Source organism: Diplotaxodon limnothrissa, linkage group LG17 (genome assembly GCF_057381915.1).
Source record: "Diplotaxodon limnothrissa isolate DT_005_m linkage group LG17, D_limnothrissa_male_GT1.1, whole genome shotgun sequence".
NCBI classification, from domain to species: domain Eukaryota; kingdom Metazoa; phylum Chordata; class Actinopteri; order Cichliformes; family Cichlidae; genus Diplotaxodon; species Diplotaxodon limnothrissa.
Genome location: NC_140612.1, coordinates 36,194,092 through 36,212,643, shown reverse-complemented (window position 1 = coordinate 36,212,643; position 18,552 = coordinate 36,194,092). Strand labels below are relative to the sequence as shown.

Below are 18,552 nucleotides of genomic sequence, written 5' to 3'. Positions count from 1 at the left end.
CTGTGCGACAAGGGTAGTCAAACACCAAGTTATTCTATAATAAGTTTTATAAGTACAACAAGGATGAACAAATAAATAAGCAACAAATAAACAATGTAAACATTTCACAGAACAATGAAACACCAAAATACATCCAACATTTGACCCTAACCCCATGCACATGCACGCACACACGTTGTGTTTCCATCACTTTTGGGGACAATTGAATTGAAATTGAATGATTTACCTTGCAATTTGTCCCCATAAAGTAGGCGAGACCTCACAATGTGAGTGTGTAAACAAATTTGTGTCCCCACAACAATAAGTAATACACGACCACACACACACACTAACACACACACAGACACAGTTACTTTACCAACTGACCCCTGAGCTCCTAAGTGTCCGTCAAACCTGATTCAAGGACCCACTCCTCTACTTCACTGTCACTCTATGATAGCTCACTGTCCTCACTTTCTGAGGACAGAAAGTGCACATTCCCTTGGTTTCCTTCCATAAAAGGTTTTTACGTCAATGTCCTGTAATTATGAGTAGATTGCAAAGTAAAACACATTGACTATGATCATATAAATGCACACAAACACATCTCTACACACATATGCTAATGCATTATATTGCCTGAAAAAAATTAGGCTAACTGCACAGTGTTGCCTTGAGGCAACAAATGAAAATTAACAGTTTTACTGTATAAATAATTTTTAAAAAGTAGAACAAACAATCAAATATGTTTCTTAACATATTCATGCACATACAAGTATTTTTATATACATTTATTTCACTATAAACATGTAAAATAGTTATCTTTATCTTGCCTCCTAATGGAGATGCCTCTCATGGAGTGCAGTTTGCAGAAAGGGGTCCTCCCCGCCCCAAAAATAAAGTCACACCACCTTCAACTCATCATTTTATTGGAAAGATATGTGCCTGGTAGCATTATTTGAGAAAAATTTTAAAAAAAAGAAAGTTTTTTTTGTTTGTTTGAAGGGCCAGTGTAAGGCATGAAAATGTGGTTTGTTGCCTCAGGGCAAAACTATGCAGTAGAGGGTTAATATAAGCCACATAAGCTTCGGCGCCTAATAAGCTCATCACTGGACCCACTTCAGTTTGCCTACCAGCCTGGCATTGGAGCGGATGATGCCGTCATTCACCTCCTACATCGTTCCCTCGCTCACCTGGAGACCGCTGGAAGCACTGTGAGAATCATGTTCTTTGATTTCTCCAGTGCCTTCAACACCATTCTTCCCTCGGTTCTAAAGGACAAGCTGGTGAACTCTGGAGTGGACCATCACCTCACTACCTGGATCCTGGACTACCTCACCGACCGACCACAGTATGTGAGGACTCAGGGCTGTGTGTCGGACAGGGTCGTCTGCAGTACGGGGGCCCCACAGGGAACGGTTCTGGCTCCGTTCCTCTTCACCATCTACACTGCAGACTTCTCCCACAATTCCACCCAGTGCTTCCTGCAGAAGTTCTCTGATGACTCTGCAATAGTCGACCTCATCACTGATGGGGACGACAAGGAGTACAGAGGTCTGACCCAAGACTTTGTGGACTGGTGCCAGCTGAACTACCTCCAGATCAACGCCAGTAAAACCAAGGAACTGGTGGTAGACTTCCGCAGGCACAAGCATTCTCCACTGCAACCACTGAACATCCAAGGTATGGACATTGAGGCTGTGGACAGCTACAGGTACCTTGGTGTTCATCTGAACAATAGACTGGACTGGACTCATAACTCAGACGCCCTCTACAGGAAAGGGCAGAGCAGGCTGTACCTGCTGCGGAGACTCAGGTCGTTTGGAGTGGAGGGCCCACTCCTGAAGACCTTCTATGACTCTGTTGTGGCTTCTGCTATCTTTTATGGCGTGGTCTGCTGGGGCAGCAGCATCTCTGCTGGGGACAGGAAGAGACTGAACAGGGTGATCCGAAGGGCCAGCTCTGTTCTAGGATGCCCTCTGGACCCAGTGGAGGTGGTGAGTGACAGGAGAACGGCGGCTAAGCTGTCATCCCTGATGGACAACATCTCCCACCCCATGCAGCAGACTGTGACAGCACTGAGCAGCTCCTTCAGTGGGAGACTGCGGCACCCACGGTGTGGGACGGAGAGATTTCGCAGGTCTTTCCTCCCCACTGCTGTCAGACTCCATAATAAAGACTTTAACTGATCAAGCACACACATCCATACATGTGCAATAATACTAAGTGCAATAATCCTTTCTGTCATCGTTGTATTTTTACTCAGTTGTATATAGTATTTGTATTTGTATTCTATTTTTATCTTATTGTATATTTATTTTTATTTTATTCTACTGTATATAGTATTTTATTTTATTCTATTCTGTACAGTTGTGTACTGTATTTATTCTTATTGTATTCTAATTTTTGCCTCATAACTTTTGCACTGTCCACTTCCTGCTGTGACAAAACAAATTTCCCACGTGTGGGACTAATAAAGGTTATCTTATCTTATAATATCTCGTCAAAATATCAAGTCGTTCCATGTGTAGTTTGTCCTCACCAGGACACCGTAAACGCGTTAAAATAACGCGGTGCCGTGTGGGTATTATATGGTATGTGTTTTTAGCTGCGAATACACAGACAGTCGATAATCCCTGCTAATATGTGAGCTTTAGAACACAGTATGTGTAGCCTTGTTTAAATCAATAATTTACTGTGTGCGGTTATCTTTCTGTTGTTTTGATAAGACCCGCCACAGACCATGGAGTGTTTTTTTACGCGTTTAGCATATGCACAGTAAAACTAGGCTACGATGCTAACGTAGCTTCCCTAAAGGACAGAAATGCACTTTAGTTAACTAAAGCTGCTGTACAGTTAAGCAATACTGCGTGAAGCATGAATGAACCTTGGTTTTAATGCAGTAATCGTTTAATATTTATCTTCTTTAAGTCAGAGGAATAAAAGCTGTTCTTTGTTTTCGACTGTAACGCTAAGTGTGTTGATTAACTGATTGAAAAGCTCGGGTAGCTGTAGCGACTGAGACAATGGACGAAAGTGCCGAAACTGCTGAAAACGACGACATTGTCATCATCGTGGAAAACGAGGCAGAAAGTTTACCAGCGGAAGAAGAGAGACTGAAACAGCAAGCCACATTCGGGCTCATGGATACGTGTCCTGTCTGCAAGTTGAGCTTTCACAACAGGGAGCCCAAACTCCTGCCGTGTCTCCACTCCTTCTGCAAGAGGTGCCTACCTGCCCCCTTCATGAGTGCCGAACCAAGACGCGACACCCAAGGCCAAGTTGACAACAGCAAGTCATGTGAGGAAAATTGGCTCACAGATAAAGTTTGTCTGTGATAAGCAAACCATGACGTTTTGATTATGTGTGGGCTATTCCACATCAATTCCCCCAAATTACTGTGTAGTCATGTAATGTTAGATTTATCGGGAGGCGCACAGTGGGTTAGGTGGAAGGTTACTGCGTGGAGTTAAAAGGGGTCTAGTCTAAATCGGGCATCAGTATGGAGTGGAACAGTCCATGTCCATAAAGGAGAGCAGTTTTCTATGATCTTTTGTCCCTTATTGACTCACGGCAGGAGTTTTTGACTCAACTCCTGCTGTCTCTCCACTCCAGCCTCTAGACTTTGGCCAATGATGTTGAAAGGTTTGTTGGTCCTGCTGTCATCTCTAGGACTGACAACTGTCCCCGCTCCCCCAAACATGCGCACACACACATACACTGAAATGGATAACAGCTACTACAGATTGATAGATAATCTCCAGCATTATGCTGCACACTTTAATATGTCTTAAAGATATGAGAGTTTGAAAATTGCAACAAAAAAGTTCCAAGTTTTAATAAATAAACACAATAAACAAGTGATATAAAAATATGAATTTTTAAAAATTAATTTTAGGAAAGTAGGGAAGAACATTATCACAATTTTTTTGAAATGTTACTACTAGAGACAAAGTCTATTTAGAAAAGTCTAATTGAAATTGTTATTTTTTTGAAGTATCACAATAAACTTCATGGTTTAAATACACCTCATGTGTTTTAACATATCTGATTTTTAAAATTCAGCCCCCTATATTTGAAATGGCTCTTTCTACAAGCCTTAAAAGATAAAAATGCAATCATTACTATTAAATTTTTAACACACACATACATGCTCTAAACACTCCATTTCAGACAGTCTGGTTCTACTCTTGATTTTCTCCCTTTAAGGACTTTATTTACAGGATAATGCAGAACTGCATGAGATCTATATGATGTCTAAATAATACTGTAATGAAGACTCTTTTAAATCAACTGATTGTAAAGGTCGTATTATCAGCGCTAATTAAGCCTGTTTCAAAAACAGAAAGAACAGTTTGAAACTGCTGCAGAGAAATTGAGATGACACAGTGGACTTCTAAGGAGTCAGAAATAAATCAAGCATAACTAAAACGAATTTTTATATATATATATATATATATATATATATATGAGAGAGAGAGATAGTGCTTAACTCATTTATTAGCCCATCACCCAATGTAAAGTTTATGTAACAGCTGCCGTAAATTAACAGTAGTGATAATTACCAAAATCATTTTTTTATCTTTCTGTAATGGTTAATCCACCAGAATGCGTACGCTCTTTACTCAAAATTATATTGTTATTGCTGAAATATAATTTTTCTTGTTATGGATGAATTTTAAAATTTTACAAAAAACAGGCATTGTTATTTTTTGATTTAGATCCCAAATCACAGCTATTTGCTTACGTTCCTGAGCAGAAAAATTCGTTTTAGTTATGCTTGATTTATTTCTGACTCCTTAGAAGTCCACTGTGTCATCTCAATTTCTCTGCAGCAGTTTCAAACTGTTCTTTCTGTTTTTGAAACAGGCTTAATTAGCGCTGATAATACGACCTTTACAATCAGTTGATTTAAAAGAGTCTTCATTACAGTATTATTTAGACATCATATAGATCTCATGCAGTTCTGCATTATCCTGTAAATAAAGTCCTTAAAGGGAGAAAATCAAGAGTAGAACCAGACTGTCTGAAATGGAGTGTTTAGAGCAGTCTGAGGGATGAGCTTTGTTTTAAGCGGCCGTGTTTCGTATGGTGTTTTTTGAGCTAATGTCTTTAGTAATGTCTGTGTTCACTCCAGTGGTGGGCATTCGATGTCCAGTATGCAGACAAGAGTGCTGGGAGATGGATGTGCTGGACAATTTCTTTGTAAAGGATTCTGCCGAGGTGCCAAGCAGCACTGTGGAGAAAACCACGCAGGTTAGTCGTTGAGCTTATAACCTGAGCTGTTCCTTTCCCTGAGCTTTGATTTTATTGTGATACCACATTCCTGTAACTACACAACTGATTTTATTTTTACCCTTCCATTGATTTTTGTCTTTAAAGGTGTGCATGAGCTGTGATGACAACACAGAGGCAACAGGTTACTGTGTGGAGTGCGTGGAGTTTCTGTGTGTCACGTGCATTGAGGCACACCAGAGGGTTAAGTTTACCAGGGACCACACCATACGCCAGAAGGAGGAGATGTCTCCAGGTATTTTCTTTCCAGGAAAGCCACCTGTTTTTCCTGTAATTGTTAACATGGTGATTCTTCTCCGTGACATTCCTGATCTGTGACGTTACGCTTCCCTCCTTGTTTATACACCAGATGCTGTCAGCCTATCCACACAGAGACCCGTCTTTTGTGACATCCACAAGCAGGAACCGCTGAAGCTGTTTTGTGAGACTTGTGACCGACTTACCTGCCGAGACTGTCAGCTCCTTAAGCACAAAGATCACAAGTATGGAGAATGTATTTCTCTATTCACAGTAGGTTTATAGCTGTTTAAGACAATGGTGTTGCAGCACAATTAAGTGCATTGTGGTTAAGCCTGCCACAGCTTTTAAACACACAATTTTTCCATGTTGTGTTGTTTGATAACAGGTGTCTATTTGTACCTGATTATTCATGCTTAAACATCTTTGTGTTTAGCTACCAGTTTTTAGAGGATGCATACAGAAACCACAGGCAGTGTCTCGAGACCATGACGCAGCAGCTGCAAGAGAAAAGAAAAGCCATCGAGGAAGTATCCAGCTGCATCAACGGCGGGTAAATTTACTCTGCACAGCTGGAGCTTGATCAGAGAACCTGTTTTAGCTCCACTGCAGATATAAAGCGTTTTGCCATAAAAAATATTGAAGTGGAAAATTGAGCTGTATGAATTTAGGATTTTGGTTTTAATTAAATTAAAAGGGATTTCCACTTGATTTATATTCTTGGATTCCACTCCAGTAGCTTTACGTGACTTGCTGTTTCAAGTCATCTTTATTTAACTTTTCCTGGGCCTCAATGCGGACTCTCAGTTGATCCGCTTTCTAAAATTAGCAGTTCCCCTTTAAACCATCCTTCCTTTGATTGGCTGCGCTTTGTAAACAGCAGTTGGGTGGGGCCGCTGTGCTCACAGCCAGCTCTGTGTGCTTGAGATGGCCATATTAACAACATCCACCTGCGTAGAGTCAAGAGTAGAAAACACTGTTTAAATCTGGAGCTTATGGCTACAGGGAATTCTGGCATACACGATGACCTGATCGTTTAAAATTAACATGTGGAAAAGAAAAAGCATAATAAAGTCCCTTAAAAATTAGACTGAAATAAAATCCAGATTAAAGTGAGCATTATATGAATTTCACTTCACAGACTGCAGCAAGTTGAGGAAAATCGGAAAGCTGTAACTAATGAAATAAAGAAGTCCATCTGTAACTTGATAATGGAGATCAACAGGAAGGGAAAGATTCTGGTTAACCAGCTTGAGGTACGTGTGACCTGATTTCTTTAGGTGTAGTGATGTTTGGGTTTCTTTTAATTTTAATTTTAATTTTTTTAAATAAACTTACACATTTCCCCCCAGGCTTTAACTAAGGACCATGAGTTGGGTTTGAAAAAGCAGCAGGAAGAAGTCAACTCTCTAGGCAGGCACCTAGACCACGTCATTAGCTTCACCAAATGGGCCACAGCTAGCCACAGCGGGACAGCTCTGCTCTACTGCAAGAGACTGGTGTGTAACTTTTAGCATCAAACAGCAATGTGGATTACTGTACACTATAAAGTACATTGTAGCTATTACTTGTTTTTGTCATTTTTCTAATATGTAATATTATCTGCAAAACTTGGTAATCTCAGTGACCTTAAAATGTCCCTGTCTTTTTCTCCTCCTCCTAGCTCCTTTACCAGATCCATTACCTGATGAGAGCACACTGCAGTCCCTCCATCGTCCCTCAGAGCTCAGTTCGATTCCAGTGTCGCTCCGGTTTCTGGGCTACAAATGTAGACCTCGGTAAGGCTGTCAGCTGCTCTCATGTATAAGAGGCAATGTATACTGATGGTAGCAAGAACAAAAGCTAACTGGCTGCAGAACAGCACATTTGAAAGGATCATGTGGGCCCTAAAAATTCAAATCCATTTTTATAGTGCCCGATTTCCACACTTTATAACATGAGGCAAAGACCCTACAGTAGAAAGGTTATGACTGGGTTGTTCTATGGTCAAGCATTTGATAACAGAAATAACTCCAAATTTTATGTGTACCTTTGCTCATTAGTGTTATTTATTCAACAAATTTACTGATGTTTTTTTTGTATGTTTTTAAAAGTTCAAATTCAATTATGCTTATCAGTGCTGAAAGTGATTGTTGTAAATTTTATGCATTTACAGCTATGGTCTAAAATGGTTTAAAACATGGTAGTCATAGAGCCTTCATCTCACATTTATTTTCATATTTGATGATGATGATCATGAATGAATGGTCCTAATTCTTGACAATCGTTTGCTCCCTTTCTTTAAAATCCAGATAACGTGCCAAATAAATTAAGATAGTTATAGTATGTCGTATTTAATTACTGTCAGCTGCCTGACAACAACAGAGCAACTAGTGTACAGATTCAACATTTTAGGATTTACTTACCTGGATGATTGAGCATACATCAAGACAACTGGTTAAAAAATAAATGTGGAGATGTGGCTGTAAATATATTTTATAAAAGTCTCTGCACAGCTTAAGCATATAAGGACAAAAACACAAACCTGCAACCCCCACACTCAAAACTGGAGAATTTTTAGGTTGGGTAAATGTTGCATAAGATTAACATTGTTGTATTGAGTCATTTGTTATCTTGCTGATGCACGTGCATGAACCTACATCAGTTGTAGTCAGAAGTTTACATGATTGATGATTAATGATGACTCACTATGGGCATGACTGTACTGGTAATTTTTGGTTTTGATGATTTCTTTGAACTGTTCTTTTTGCAGGATGCAATGATTCGTACAGCATCCGTCTTTAACGATTTAGGGAAAAAAAGAACTGGGCGCACAAGTTTGAATTTATTCCGGATTTTCTCTAATCTACACTGGGCATAGATACAGACTTAAATACATATAAACACCCCCCACTAACATCTGGTTAAATGTCCCTTAAGAAGTTGCACCTCAACCAGAAGCTTGAACAAGTTTCTGGCGTAATTCTGGCTGGATATTTGACAACTGTTTTTGGCAAAATTGTTATATGTCGTTTAAATTGGTTCATTTCATGGCACAGGGCCCGGCCTTTAAGCATAGTACACAAATTTTCAGTATAGTTGAGGCTTTGGGAAGCTTAAGGCTAGCCTGCTTTATCCATTTCAGATTTGGAATGGCTTGTTTGGGATGATTGTCCTGTTGGAGCACCCAGCTGATGATCAGAGTTGAAGTTGATGAATTTGTAGGAAAGTCCTACTCCTTTGGTATTCTAACCAATCTGTACAATAAACCAGTAACACTGACAGCAAAACAGTCCCAGAGCATCATGCTGCAGCCACCGTGCTTGACAAGTGCTGCAGTGTTCATTGCTATGAAAGCCTTATCTTTACTAGTCCAAACATACGCCTTGTTTTTGAGGCCAATTAGATAAAACTTTGTCTCGTCTGACCATAAAACTTCTCCCCAGAAAGCGTCCAAGTTGTCCACATGGACAGCTGCAAGTTTCAGTTGAGCCTGAAGGTGTCGATTTTGGAGGAGAGGTTTCTTTCTTGGTCATCACCCTCTCAGTCCATGGCAATGTTAAAGTTATTTCACTGTTTTCAGTTTACCTGACCATCAGCACATAAGAGCTGCCTCAGTCACTCCATCATCCAATCAGAGAAATGGTGACATTAGTCTGATGTTCAGACTGTTGTCATATTGAGTCATTTGGTATCCTACTGATTAATATTCGTGGACTTCTTTGGGTTATTTAGGTTCCATATATTGGGGATGGTGGCATAAACTGCATGAAGAAAAAAAAATAGTTCTGCGTCTTCGGTTTATGTAGTAGTTTGTCTTTTTTGGGGCAGGTTCCCTGGTAGTAGAAAGAGGCCCCAGTAGGCCACCGATCACCAACCACCAGACAGGTCCCAGAGCAGAAGCACCCACTGGAGCTCTTTCACTTTCAGCTCAGCAGCGACAGAGCACACTCGCACAGCTCCAGATGCAGGTAAAGGGATCTTTCAAGCTGTCCTTGGCTGCCTAAGAATGAAATGTAGTCATAGATATTCTTAAATATCGTGGACTTTTCTACATACTGTAGCCTTTTAATCTTGCCGAATACTCCTTTGATCAAGGTTGACAAGCTTTCCCAACAGCACCCCAGGGGGCCCCCTCCTAACTCATGGTCATGGCACCAAAACGTCAGGCTACCTGGCCCCCCACCACCAACCAGACCTATCCATGGAGGTTCCTCTCCCTCTCAAGGTGTCCCCAACATGGTACAGCAAGGACGCAGGTATGGAAGTTCCCACCCCAACCCTCGAAGCCCCACATCATCTCTGCTTAACAACATGAGCTTCCCAGCTGCTCAGGTACGTCAGGTTGTGAGGTTTTGTTAAATTTAAGTACATCAGTGTTTGTTTTTCCTTTACTAAATGAAACAGTGGGACAAATTGATGCATTTTTTCTTTCTTTTTTAAATCTTTAAATCTTTTAAGTGTTCTTTGAACTTGTCTTTTCTACATATAGTCTTTGAGAGATCTGATCCATACCTCCAGCTTCCCCCCTAAACCTACAGATGGGTCACAGGGTGTTTCCCGCTTTCCACAGCCTCTCACGTCTGGAGCAGCTACACAGATGTCACTGCACCAGGTTTGTAGGACCGTTATCATAAAGATTTTCAGTCTGACACAACATGAGTCCAGAAAGTGAAAGCATTTGCTGATAACTGAACTTTGTTTGGCGTTGTTTCCTTTAGAGATGCCTACCAGAGTCATCTTTCCTCAAGAGGAGTGAACCTGGTGGATCGGTCCCCTCCATCACTGTCTCTGTACCCAAACCCAATTTCCCTCCTATTCTAGCTTCAGCAACTGCTGACAAAACAGCCATGCTTAATCACATGGCAGGTCATTATCTGTACATTGATCTTTTCATTTACAAAAAATGGCTTTTAAGGTCTGAAGTTGAGTTAAAAGCTCCATTTTGGGATTGGTTTTCAAATAAATAAAAAAATTTCCTCCTTTTAAAGGTCGAGGGAGGCAGAATTCCCCCATGGCAAAACCATCATCTTCAGACAGAAGCACAGGGTAAGAAGTGAGCAGAGCATCTGTCACAGTGCTACTTAATCCTGTAGTTTATTATTGTGATCATGGATTAACTGTGAATGTATAGCAGACTTTTTTTTTCTTTAAAAAAAAAAATCAAACACTGCTCTGTGGGAATCTGTATTGAAGGACGACTTCTTGGAAGCAGACTGCCGAGACACCATCAGCTCCTGCATTAAAGCGACGAAGGAGAACCTCTCCGGGTCCTGTTATTGTCATAAAGGACGAACCTGAGGACGACGACGAAGTCCGTTTCGTAAGAGTGGCATTTATAAACTTAGGATATTTACAGATTTGCCATTTTGATCCAAATGTATCATTCCTAAAACGTATTAAAAATCGATCTTTGACATATTACCGGCCCATTTTCAAAAAAGGTGGTTATTCTTTTTGAAATATAAACCGTCTGTGGATAAGAGATAAAGTTGAGAATCAACACAGAATGCTTGTGACTACACAGTATTATAAATACAGTGTATAGTTATACAGTATACAAACAGGAAAATCTGTGGTGAAAATCACTGCATCTGATTGACAACTCACTGAAAACTATTGTTGGTATCCAGACAATGCAAAGGGTAAGTCTTGCATGCAAAGAAAATGTAAGTAAATAATATAGCAGTCAGGCTATAATAACTCAAGCCTAACTGCTCAACACTGCTTTTACCTTTTGAAGTTCAGGCTCTGGCTGCCGGGCTGGGTTCAGCATATAATCAGATTTAACAAAGCTTTGTGTTAGCATGCCATTTGTGGAGCTGCTTGTAGAGACTGAGTTTTGTTAGCAGTATTAAACAGTTGTATCTGTTCTGCATGCAGCTTGCATTTCACCTTTCATACAGTAAAAATAAAAGTAATGCCCATATATCCGCTGTAGACCGTTGCACTTCATCTGACTTTAGCGCAAATGGGCAGGAAGGAAAAAGCTTTTTATTTGCCTAGAGTGCAGATAACTGGAGAACCTTTTGCAATGCCAGTAAGAAAATAATTGTAAATTTTGCATAATTACTGAATCTAGTACATTATTGTATTACTGAAAATGTAAAGTGATTACAATAACTTGTTACTTTGGTATGAGCAACACTCAACTCAACTGAGCAGTAACCTCGATCTCCTTGATGCCAGCTTATTCTGACAAAACTGATATACAGCAGCAGCGTTTAAGCTACCAGTTTATGCACACATCCCTGCTGGGAAACTTGTCATGTTTTAAAAGATCAAGAATTGAAATTCATTTCCAGGAGTCTTCTGTCCTGAATAGAGAAAGCATTCAGCTCACCATTGGAGAAAAGTTCAAATTCCAGAATGTGTGACAGTATAGAGAAGCATAATGCTCAGACATGTGAATGCACCAATGTGTTTTTTTTGTTTTTTTTTTAGGACTTCCTAATTTTAGCAAGACAATCCTAAAACACATTCTGCTCATATTACAACAGCATGGCTCCAAAGTAAACGTTGGAGGCGTTAAACTGGCCTATCAGCAGTCCAGACCTATCATCCATTGGAAAATCTTTGGCAAAAATGGCCTGAACTTATTGAGCATTTATCAAATAACTATGAGAAAACATTACTGCTCTCAAAAACACAGCTGGTGGTCTCACTTCCCAAACACAAAGGAGCAGGGATGCAGTATTAGTACAGTAGTAGTGGTGATTTTGGCAGCATGTTGCTTGCATCAAATTTAAAATGTTTTCATTTTTAACCCTTATCTGTAAAAGACTGAGCATCCAAGTTTGTGAATGCCAGAACTTGAGAAAAAGGCGACATAGGATTATTGCATCTGCTAGGAGGCTGAGGGATACCACTGGCTTCCGCTGCTATTTTACATTAGTTCAGCCTCAAAATCATTGCTCCTTTTTCACTCTCTCCCACCTACAGGTGCAGTCCAGCGTCGGCTCTAGCCTGCCAGATAGCAGCACTGGAGCACAGTCTAAGCCCCGGCAGCTGCAGAAGGTCTCCCCACCAGCACCACCCCCTGGATCAGACTCCAAAGACAGGCGTCCTCAGCCCCAATCGCAGCCAGAGTCTGAAAAGAGAGCCGAGCCCGAAGAAGATCCTAATGAGGACTGGTGCGCTGTCTGTCAGAACGGAGGAGAACTGCTCTGCTGCGACAAGTGTCCCAAAGTTTTTCATCTGGCCTGTCACATTCCCACTCTGAATGAATCCCCCAGGTGAGAGATGCCTTTTTGGGATCATGCATAGACACACATGAATAAACAAGAGGTGGACAGGGTGCATGAGGAGGAGTGCATTTCATCCCTAAAACCTCTGTTAGACTATTTTAGCTGGTCTGAACATTGTCAGAATCAGAATCAGAATCAGAATACTTTATTGATCCCTGGGGGAAATTATTTTTTGTTACAGTGCTCCATTTTAAACCAACATTAAGACAAGACAGACAATACACTAACTAAGAATAGTACAATATATACATATATATACATACATACATACATACATAAGTCACTCATAAATAAATAGTTGGAAAAGAAACATGTGTAGTTGTAGCAGCAAACAGTGTGTTAAGTGGATGCGTTGTACAGGGAGATGGCCACAGGCCATGTGTAGTTGAAATGGTTATTGCCTGTAATAGTTGTTGTATATAAAGCATATTGGACCATCAACATCATAATAAAATACAGATTTTTTTTCTTCAACCATTCTGAAATAAAAAAAAAATTCTGTACCTTCCACCTTTTTATCTTTATAGAATAAATGTAGAAATTGGTCTTAAATCCCTTCTCCGTTTGGCATTGATGAAGTCTAAAATCTCTCTGTTGAGCGCATGGTTATTATTCTTGCCCATAGTTAGCTTGTTAGTCTGTGCAGGCTGCTCTATGCAGATAAAATGTTAATCTTATTCAGCAACAGGTGTCCAATCATTGGGCGTTTCCTAACTGCTTTTCTTCACCGTACATCTTTCCTCAGCGGCGAGTGGTTCTGTTCATTCTGCCGAGACCTTGTCTCTCCCGAGATGGAGTACAACTGTGACAGCAAGGATGCCCCCATCTCTGAAAAGTTTCCACCTGTTGACAGAAGGGTATGCTAATCAAGCTGCCATTTACATTTATGTCCACGAATTAGTTTCAGTCCTTCAGCCTGCACCCTCTGTTTTACAACTGAAAAGATTTTAGTTTGAGTTTCTAGTGCATTGTATCATAGTTTCTTTTCTTTTTAGTACATAATGGAAAAACGAAAGGTCTGACTTGCCATGAAAAACATGTCTTACAACAGCGGTCTCCAACCTTTTTTGCACCACGGACTGGTTTATGTCCGACAATATTTTCACGGACCAGCCTTTAAGGTGTCGCGGATAAATAAAATGAAATAAAACCAGTACCGGTACCAAAAAAACAGAAGATGAATTCATAACACACGGGAAAAGACCCAGGGAAATTGAGTTAATGATAAAAATTATTAAAAAAAATAAAGATTAAAACCCTGAAAACCATAAATTTCACACCCAAGCCTAAATTCTTGCGGCCCAGTACCGAACGACGCACGGACCGGTACCAGTCCGTGACCCGGGGGTTGGGGACCGCTGTCTTACAACTATAATTTGGTTATTTAACAGCAGCAGGTCAGGTTGGATTTAAAAAGAGCATCAAAGAAGTCTGAGCCTGTTAAAAGTCTCATTGGAGATAGATTTCCTGCTCTGTGGGGGGAAAATGGTTAAATGACTTCAGAATAGCATTTCATAATGTTCTCATGTCCCTGAAGCAACATTGTTGCTGTTCATAGGGACAGCAACAATGTTGCTTCTAAACCCAAAGTTATGTAAGATCTCTCTGGTCACTATCATTTAAAATCAATGAAACTGCATTCCATAGAGGCTAAAGAGGAGAGGGGACAGGCCAGTGCACTGTTGGTGCAGCAGCTAATATCTGCAATGGTTTTGTGGTATATTAGTGCTAATGGCTCAGGTTAAAATCACAGACGTGAAAGCTGAACAACTTTATCAGGCAAACATCTCCAAACACAGCCAACCTAAATGGGTATCACTGTCAACATTGCCTTAAAAAAACATCTAGCACTGACCAAAGTGTGAACATAAAATAAAAAGCCATCCATCCTGGCCATCCAGCGTAGATGTTAGTGAAACTGTTGGGAAGACAACGTTGGAGAAACGTGAACATTTTATTTGTACTGTATAATCTGCAGATTCTGACAGAAATCTGCAACTATCCTTTGAAGCACCGCTCCTCTCTAAAGCAGCAATAAGGATCATTATGAGGTTATTTACATTGTTATGTAAATAACAAAATAACTTAAAGCAAAAATTGGGAAACGTAAAGTCCGAAGTCTTTATATTAAGGCCATCAGTCAAACAATATTGTTTGGTCTGGTTCTAAACAGAGAGACTTCTTGTGTGACGTCTTCTTTTGCGCATGCACTAGAGCACGTTTGCTGTCGCATTTTATTTGTAGTGTGAACAAGCAGACAAAAAATCAGAATTGAGCATTAAGACCTGCAGTGTGAACTTAGCCTTATTTAAACTGTGATGTGATGCAGAATTTTTCTTTAATCAATATTTGATGTGTTGTCTTTGTACTTTGTACATTTTTCAATTAAATTGTAAGATTTACATTTTTACACATTTTCACCGTTTTGTTTTTTAAACTTTACACAAAGTTTTACATTTTTTTAAATCTAGAAATGTGAGAGGCTGCTTCTTCGTCTTTTCTGCAACGACTTCAGCACCGACTTCCAGCAGCCAGCTTCTCCTTCAGTAAGATGCATTCAATGTTCAGTCAAAACTTCTGTAGAGCATTCTGATATGTTATTTATGTTATTTTATTTTAGATATGTTATTTTACGGTGCTATTATTTCAAGTAAAATGAGGCAAAAAAAATCTATAAATTTTTATTTACTATAATAAGTGGGGTTTTTATTCCCACTTTTGCCAATGTGTTACTTTTTTCTCGTGTACTTTTTAATTTTACTCATTCCACTCTCAGTAACTTTATATAAATTCTGTTGTAACTATCTTCTCATATGAAAGTGATTCATAACTTTTGAGAGAGTTTCACACAACACTTGGATTAGGTGCTCAACTTTTATTGTTCTTCTTCTAAACGTAGGAGACGAGACGGTACAAAGAACTTATAAAGACCCCGATGGATTTGTCAATAGTAAAGAGGAAGCTGGAGTCAAAGGCAAAAGACGGTGAAAGTTATGTCAGTCCTGAGGGCTTTGTTGCAGATGTCAGGCTCATATTTTTCAACTGTGCTAAGTATTACAAGGTTGGTCTGATTTATGTATTTTTTTTTATTTTGTAAATGCCAGTCATGCTTTATTTAATTAATATTTCCTTTATTTTGCTTTAACTGAAATTTTGTTTTTTACCAGCCAACCTCAGAGGTCGGCAGTGCGGGTTTGTACCTGGAGGACTATTTCGAGGAGCAGCTGAAGCTCATTTACCCAGACAGGGTCTTCCCCGGTGGGAGGGAAGAACAGATGATCCCCCCTTTAGAGGACGAGATAGACGAGGAAGAGGAGATGATGGAGGACGGTGCGGCTGACGTTAAAGATAAGCCACAAAGCCCTGCAGAAAAGGGGATCCCCCCAGTAGAGGAAGACACATCTCCTCTAGAAGACAGAACAACACCAGCAGCAAAGGAAAAGTCGGACGCTGAAACGAGCGAGAAGATGACGGGCAAAGCGATAGCTGCCACAGAGGGAGACGCACCTCCTGCAGACGAAGTAAAGCAGGAAAATGTTGCTGCTGTAAAACAGGCGGAAAGCTCTCCAGCAACTCAGAGCGACACAAAAGACGGAGTAGCTTCCAGCTCCACAAAAGAGGTAAAACCTCGGATTACTACGGACACAACAACAGAGCCACCTGAAGCTCCGCAGGAGACGTCTGCTTCTGTGGACACAGCCAAGGAGAAGCGATAGATGGATGTACAGCAGATAGGAAGAGGAACTGTTGATAATGACGATGGATGAGTCCAGTCTTCCACAGAAGGGGCCCCAGTGGGGACCTACATTTGCTGCAATCATGCCTTTGTTTGTTTGTGTTTTGTAGTATGAATGTTGTTTTTACGATTGTATTTTTATTTATGTTTTATTTGATGGGAATGGTGCAGATTAGCATAGTTTATAGAGATTGCTCAGCTATTATTTATAGTTGGGATTTTAATAGGAAAAGAACTGCTGTACTAAATGGGCTTTAGTAGCAGTTATGCTTTAGATCCACAGCAAAGATCTAAAAAGCTCTGTGTTCTTCTCTGAATGGACATTTGATATCTTGTAAAAGATTATATTCAGTGATGATGCCACTGAAAAGCACATAAATGACATTCTTTGTTCAATATGTACAGGTTATCAGTCGTCACGTTGCTCGTCACCTGTACAAAATAATGATGTATTTTGAAAGCAGCCAAAAATAAAAGTTTAAATTGGTAATGCATGTAGAATGTGTTAATGCTAACATTTCTGTTTAGGCTTTTACCTTCATGATCAAATAATGTTAAAATGCAAAGGCTTTGTTTTAGTATGGTATTAACGCTACGTATGCAACAAATAAGTACTGTAGTTTCTGTACAGAAGGAAGTCCCACATTGATTGCAGTCAAACCATCTCTTGTGTTTCCACTTTCCACAGAGCAGTATTCTGTTGTTGGTATCGAGAAAAAAATGCTTCAGATTTCAGACGTCAGAATCTGTCGTCATTGTCATGTTTTACAAATTGTGCTCTACAAGATGAGAATGGCTCAAAAACTGACACAACATCATTAGCGTTAATATTCTCGCCTATATTGTTACTTTATTACTAATCAAGCATACTGTAAATAACTTAACAATGTTGAGCATAAAAATACCTGAATTTACAGTATTTGTAATAAACAGGGCTACATGAACATCTGGCTTGTGCTTGCGTCCCTCTGTGATAATCTGTTGGTTGTCATTTTAGAGTTCATGTTTTGGAGCTATGAACCGACGAGCCATTTGTCTACTGCAGTACATGCAGAAAAGCATCTCTAAATCTACAAAAGGGACAAATGGGCTGCAGCAGCAGAAGACCATGCTGGGTGCAACTCTGAAATGCGCGTGTTGTAGATTGTAATCGAATCTTTTATAAACCACCATCTCCATGCTAAGAAAATTGTTGTATCACTGGTTTAGATTGGTGATGGTGGTTTAATGGTGTGTTATTTTTTATTATTATTATTTTCTTGGCACATTTTGGATCCCCCGTTAATCATTCTGTCATTTAAACACAGCCTACCTGAGTGTTGTTGCTGCCCATGTCCATCTGATTAGACACCATGTTTCTAAGATTTTTAGGGCCGAGTACAGTGGGGTCAATTTTATCTGAATTTATAAGCAAGAAGAGGATCGTCCAGTCTTTAACAGAAACTTTGTATGTAATTTTCAAACTTGACCCATTCAATCACAAAGTAAAAGCAGACTGACTCTGTGTTATTCCCATCTTATTACATCAAAGTCGCTCTGAAAGTAGCAACTGACGAGTGGTTGCAGATCTGGTCACAGTCATCGAAGTAACCATTTCAAAGGCATAGCCAGATTGTAAGTTCATTATACACTGGGTCAATAGTTTTGGTCATGGTGCAATCTTCAACCACTATTTTCCCGACTGTAGCATTAAGTGGCCATTCGAGGAAAAGTTTTTGACCCTTCCAGATTAGCTTAATTTTTCAGTCCTTCGGGTTGCTCCACAAAATAGCACAGGCTGGTATATAGGACAGACTAAGACTCGGTTGGACCGTCTATACAAAGGATGGGCTATCTATACACCCGTTCGTGGTTTACTTTGGAAAACATGGCAGATAGTCACCCAAAAAAAGTAGAAAGACGGGTAGTAGAACGAACCGACAAAAGAAAAGCAAGCACCAAAAGAAAACATGGTAATTGTAACATAAAAACCCCCAGAAAGACACAGGACCAAAACTAACGGTCACATAAACCCTCCATAAGTCAACAATTTGTTATTTAACTGAAAAATCTATGAGGATTGCAAGCGTATTTGTTACA

General features: G+C 39.9%; 1 protein-coding gene across 1 annotated transcript; it reads left to right on the top strand.

The window, feature by feature from the left end:
• The first annotated feature begins 2,563 nt into the window (after positions 1 to 2,563).
• On the top strand, positions 2,564 to 17,398 carry trim24 (tripartite motif containing 24). Its single transcript, XM_085375926.1, has 19 exons — positions 2,564 to 3,279; positions 5,117 to 5,235; positions 5,362 to 5,509; positions 5,624 to 5,756; positions 5,948 to 6,064; positions 6,653 to 6,767; positions 6,864 to 7,010; positions 7,175 to 7,289; positions 9,322 to 9,461; positions 9,589 to 9,825; positions 9,983 to 10,105; positions 10,212 to 10,359; positions 10,482 to 10,539; positions 10,687 to 10,813; positions 12,433 to 12,725; positions 13,483 to 13,594; positions 15,209 to 15,283; positions 15,637 to 15,798; positions 15,905 to 17,398. Exons 1-19 carry the CDS (start codon positions 3,006 to 3,008, stop codon positions 16,451 to 16,453), a joined length of 3,192 nt encoding a protein of 1,063 aa, XP_085232052.1. The 5' UTR covers positions 2,564 to 3,005; the 3' UTR covers positions 16,454 to 17,398.
• The last annotated feature ends 1,154 nt before the right edge of the window (positions 17,399 to 18,552 follow it).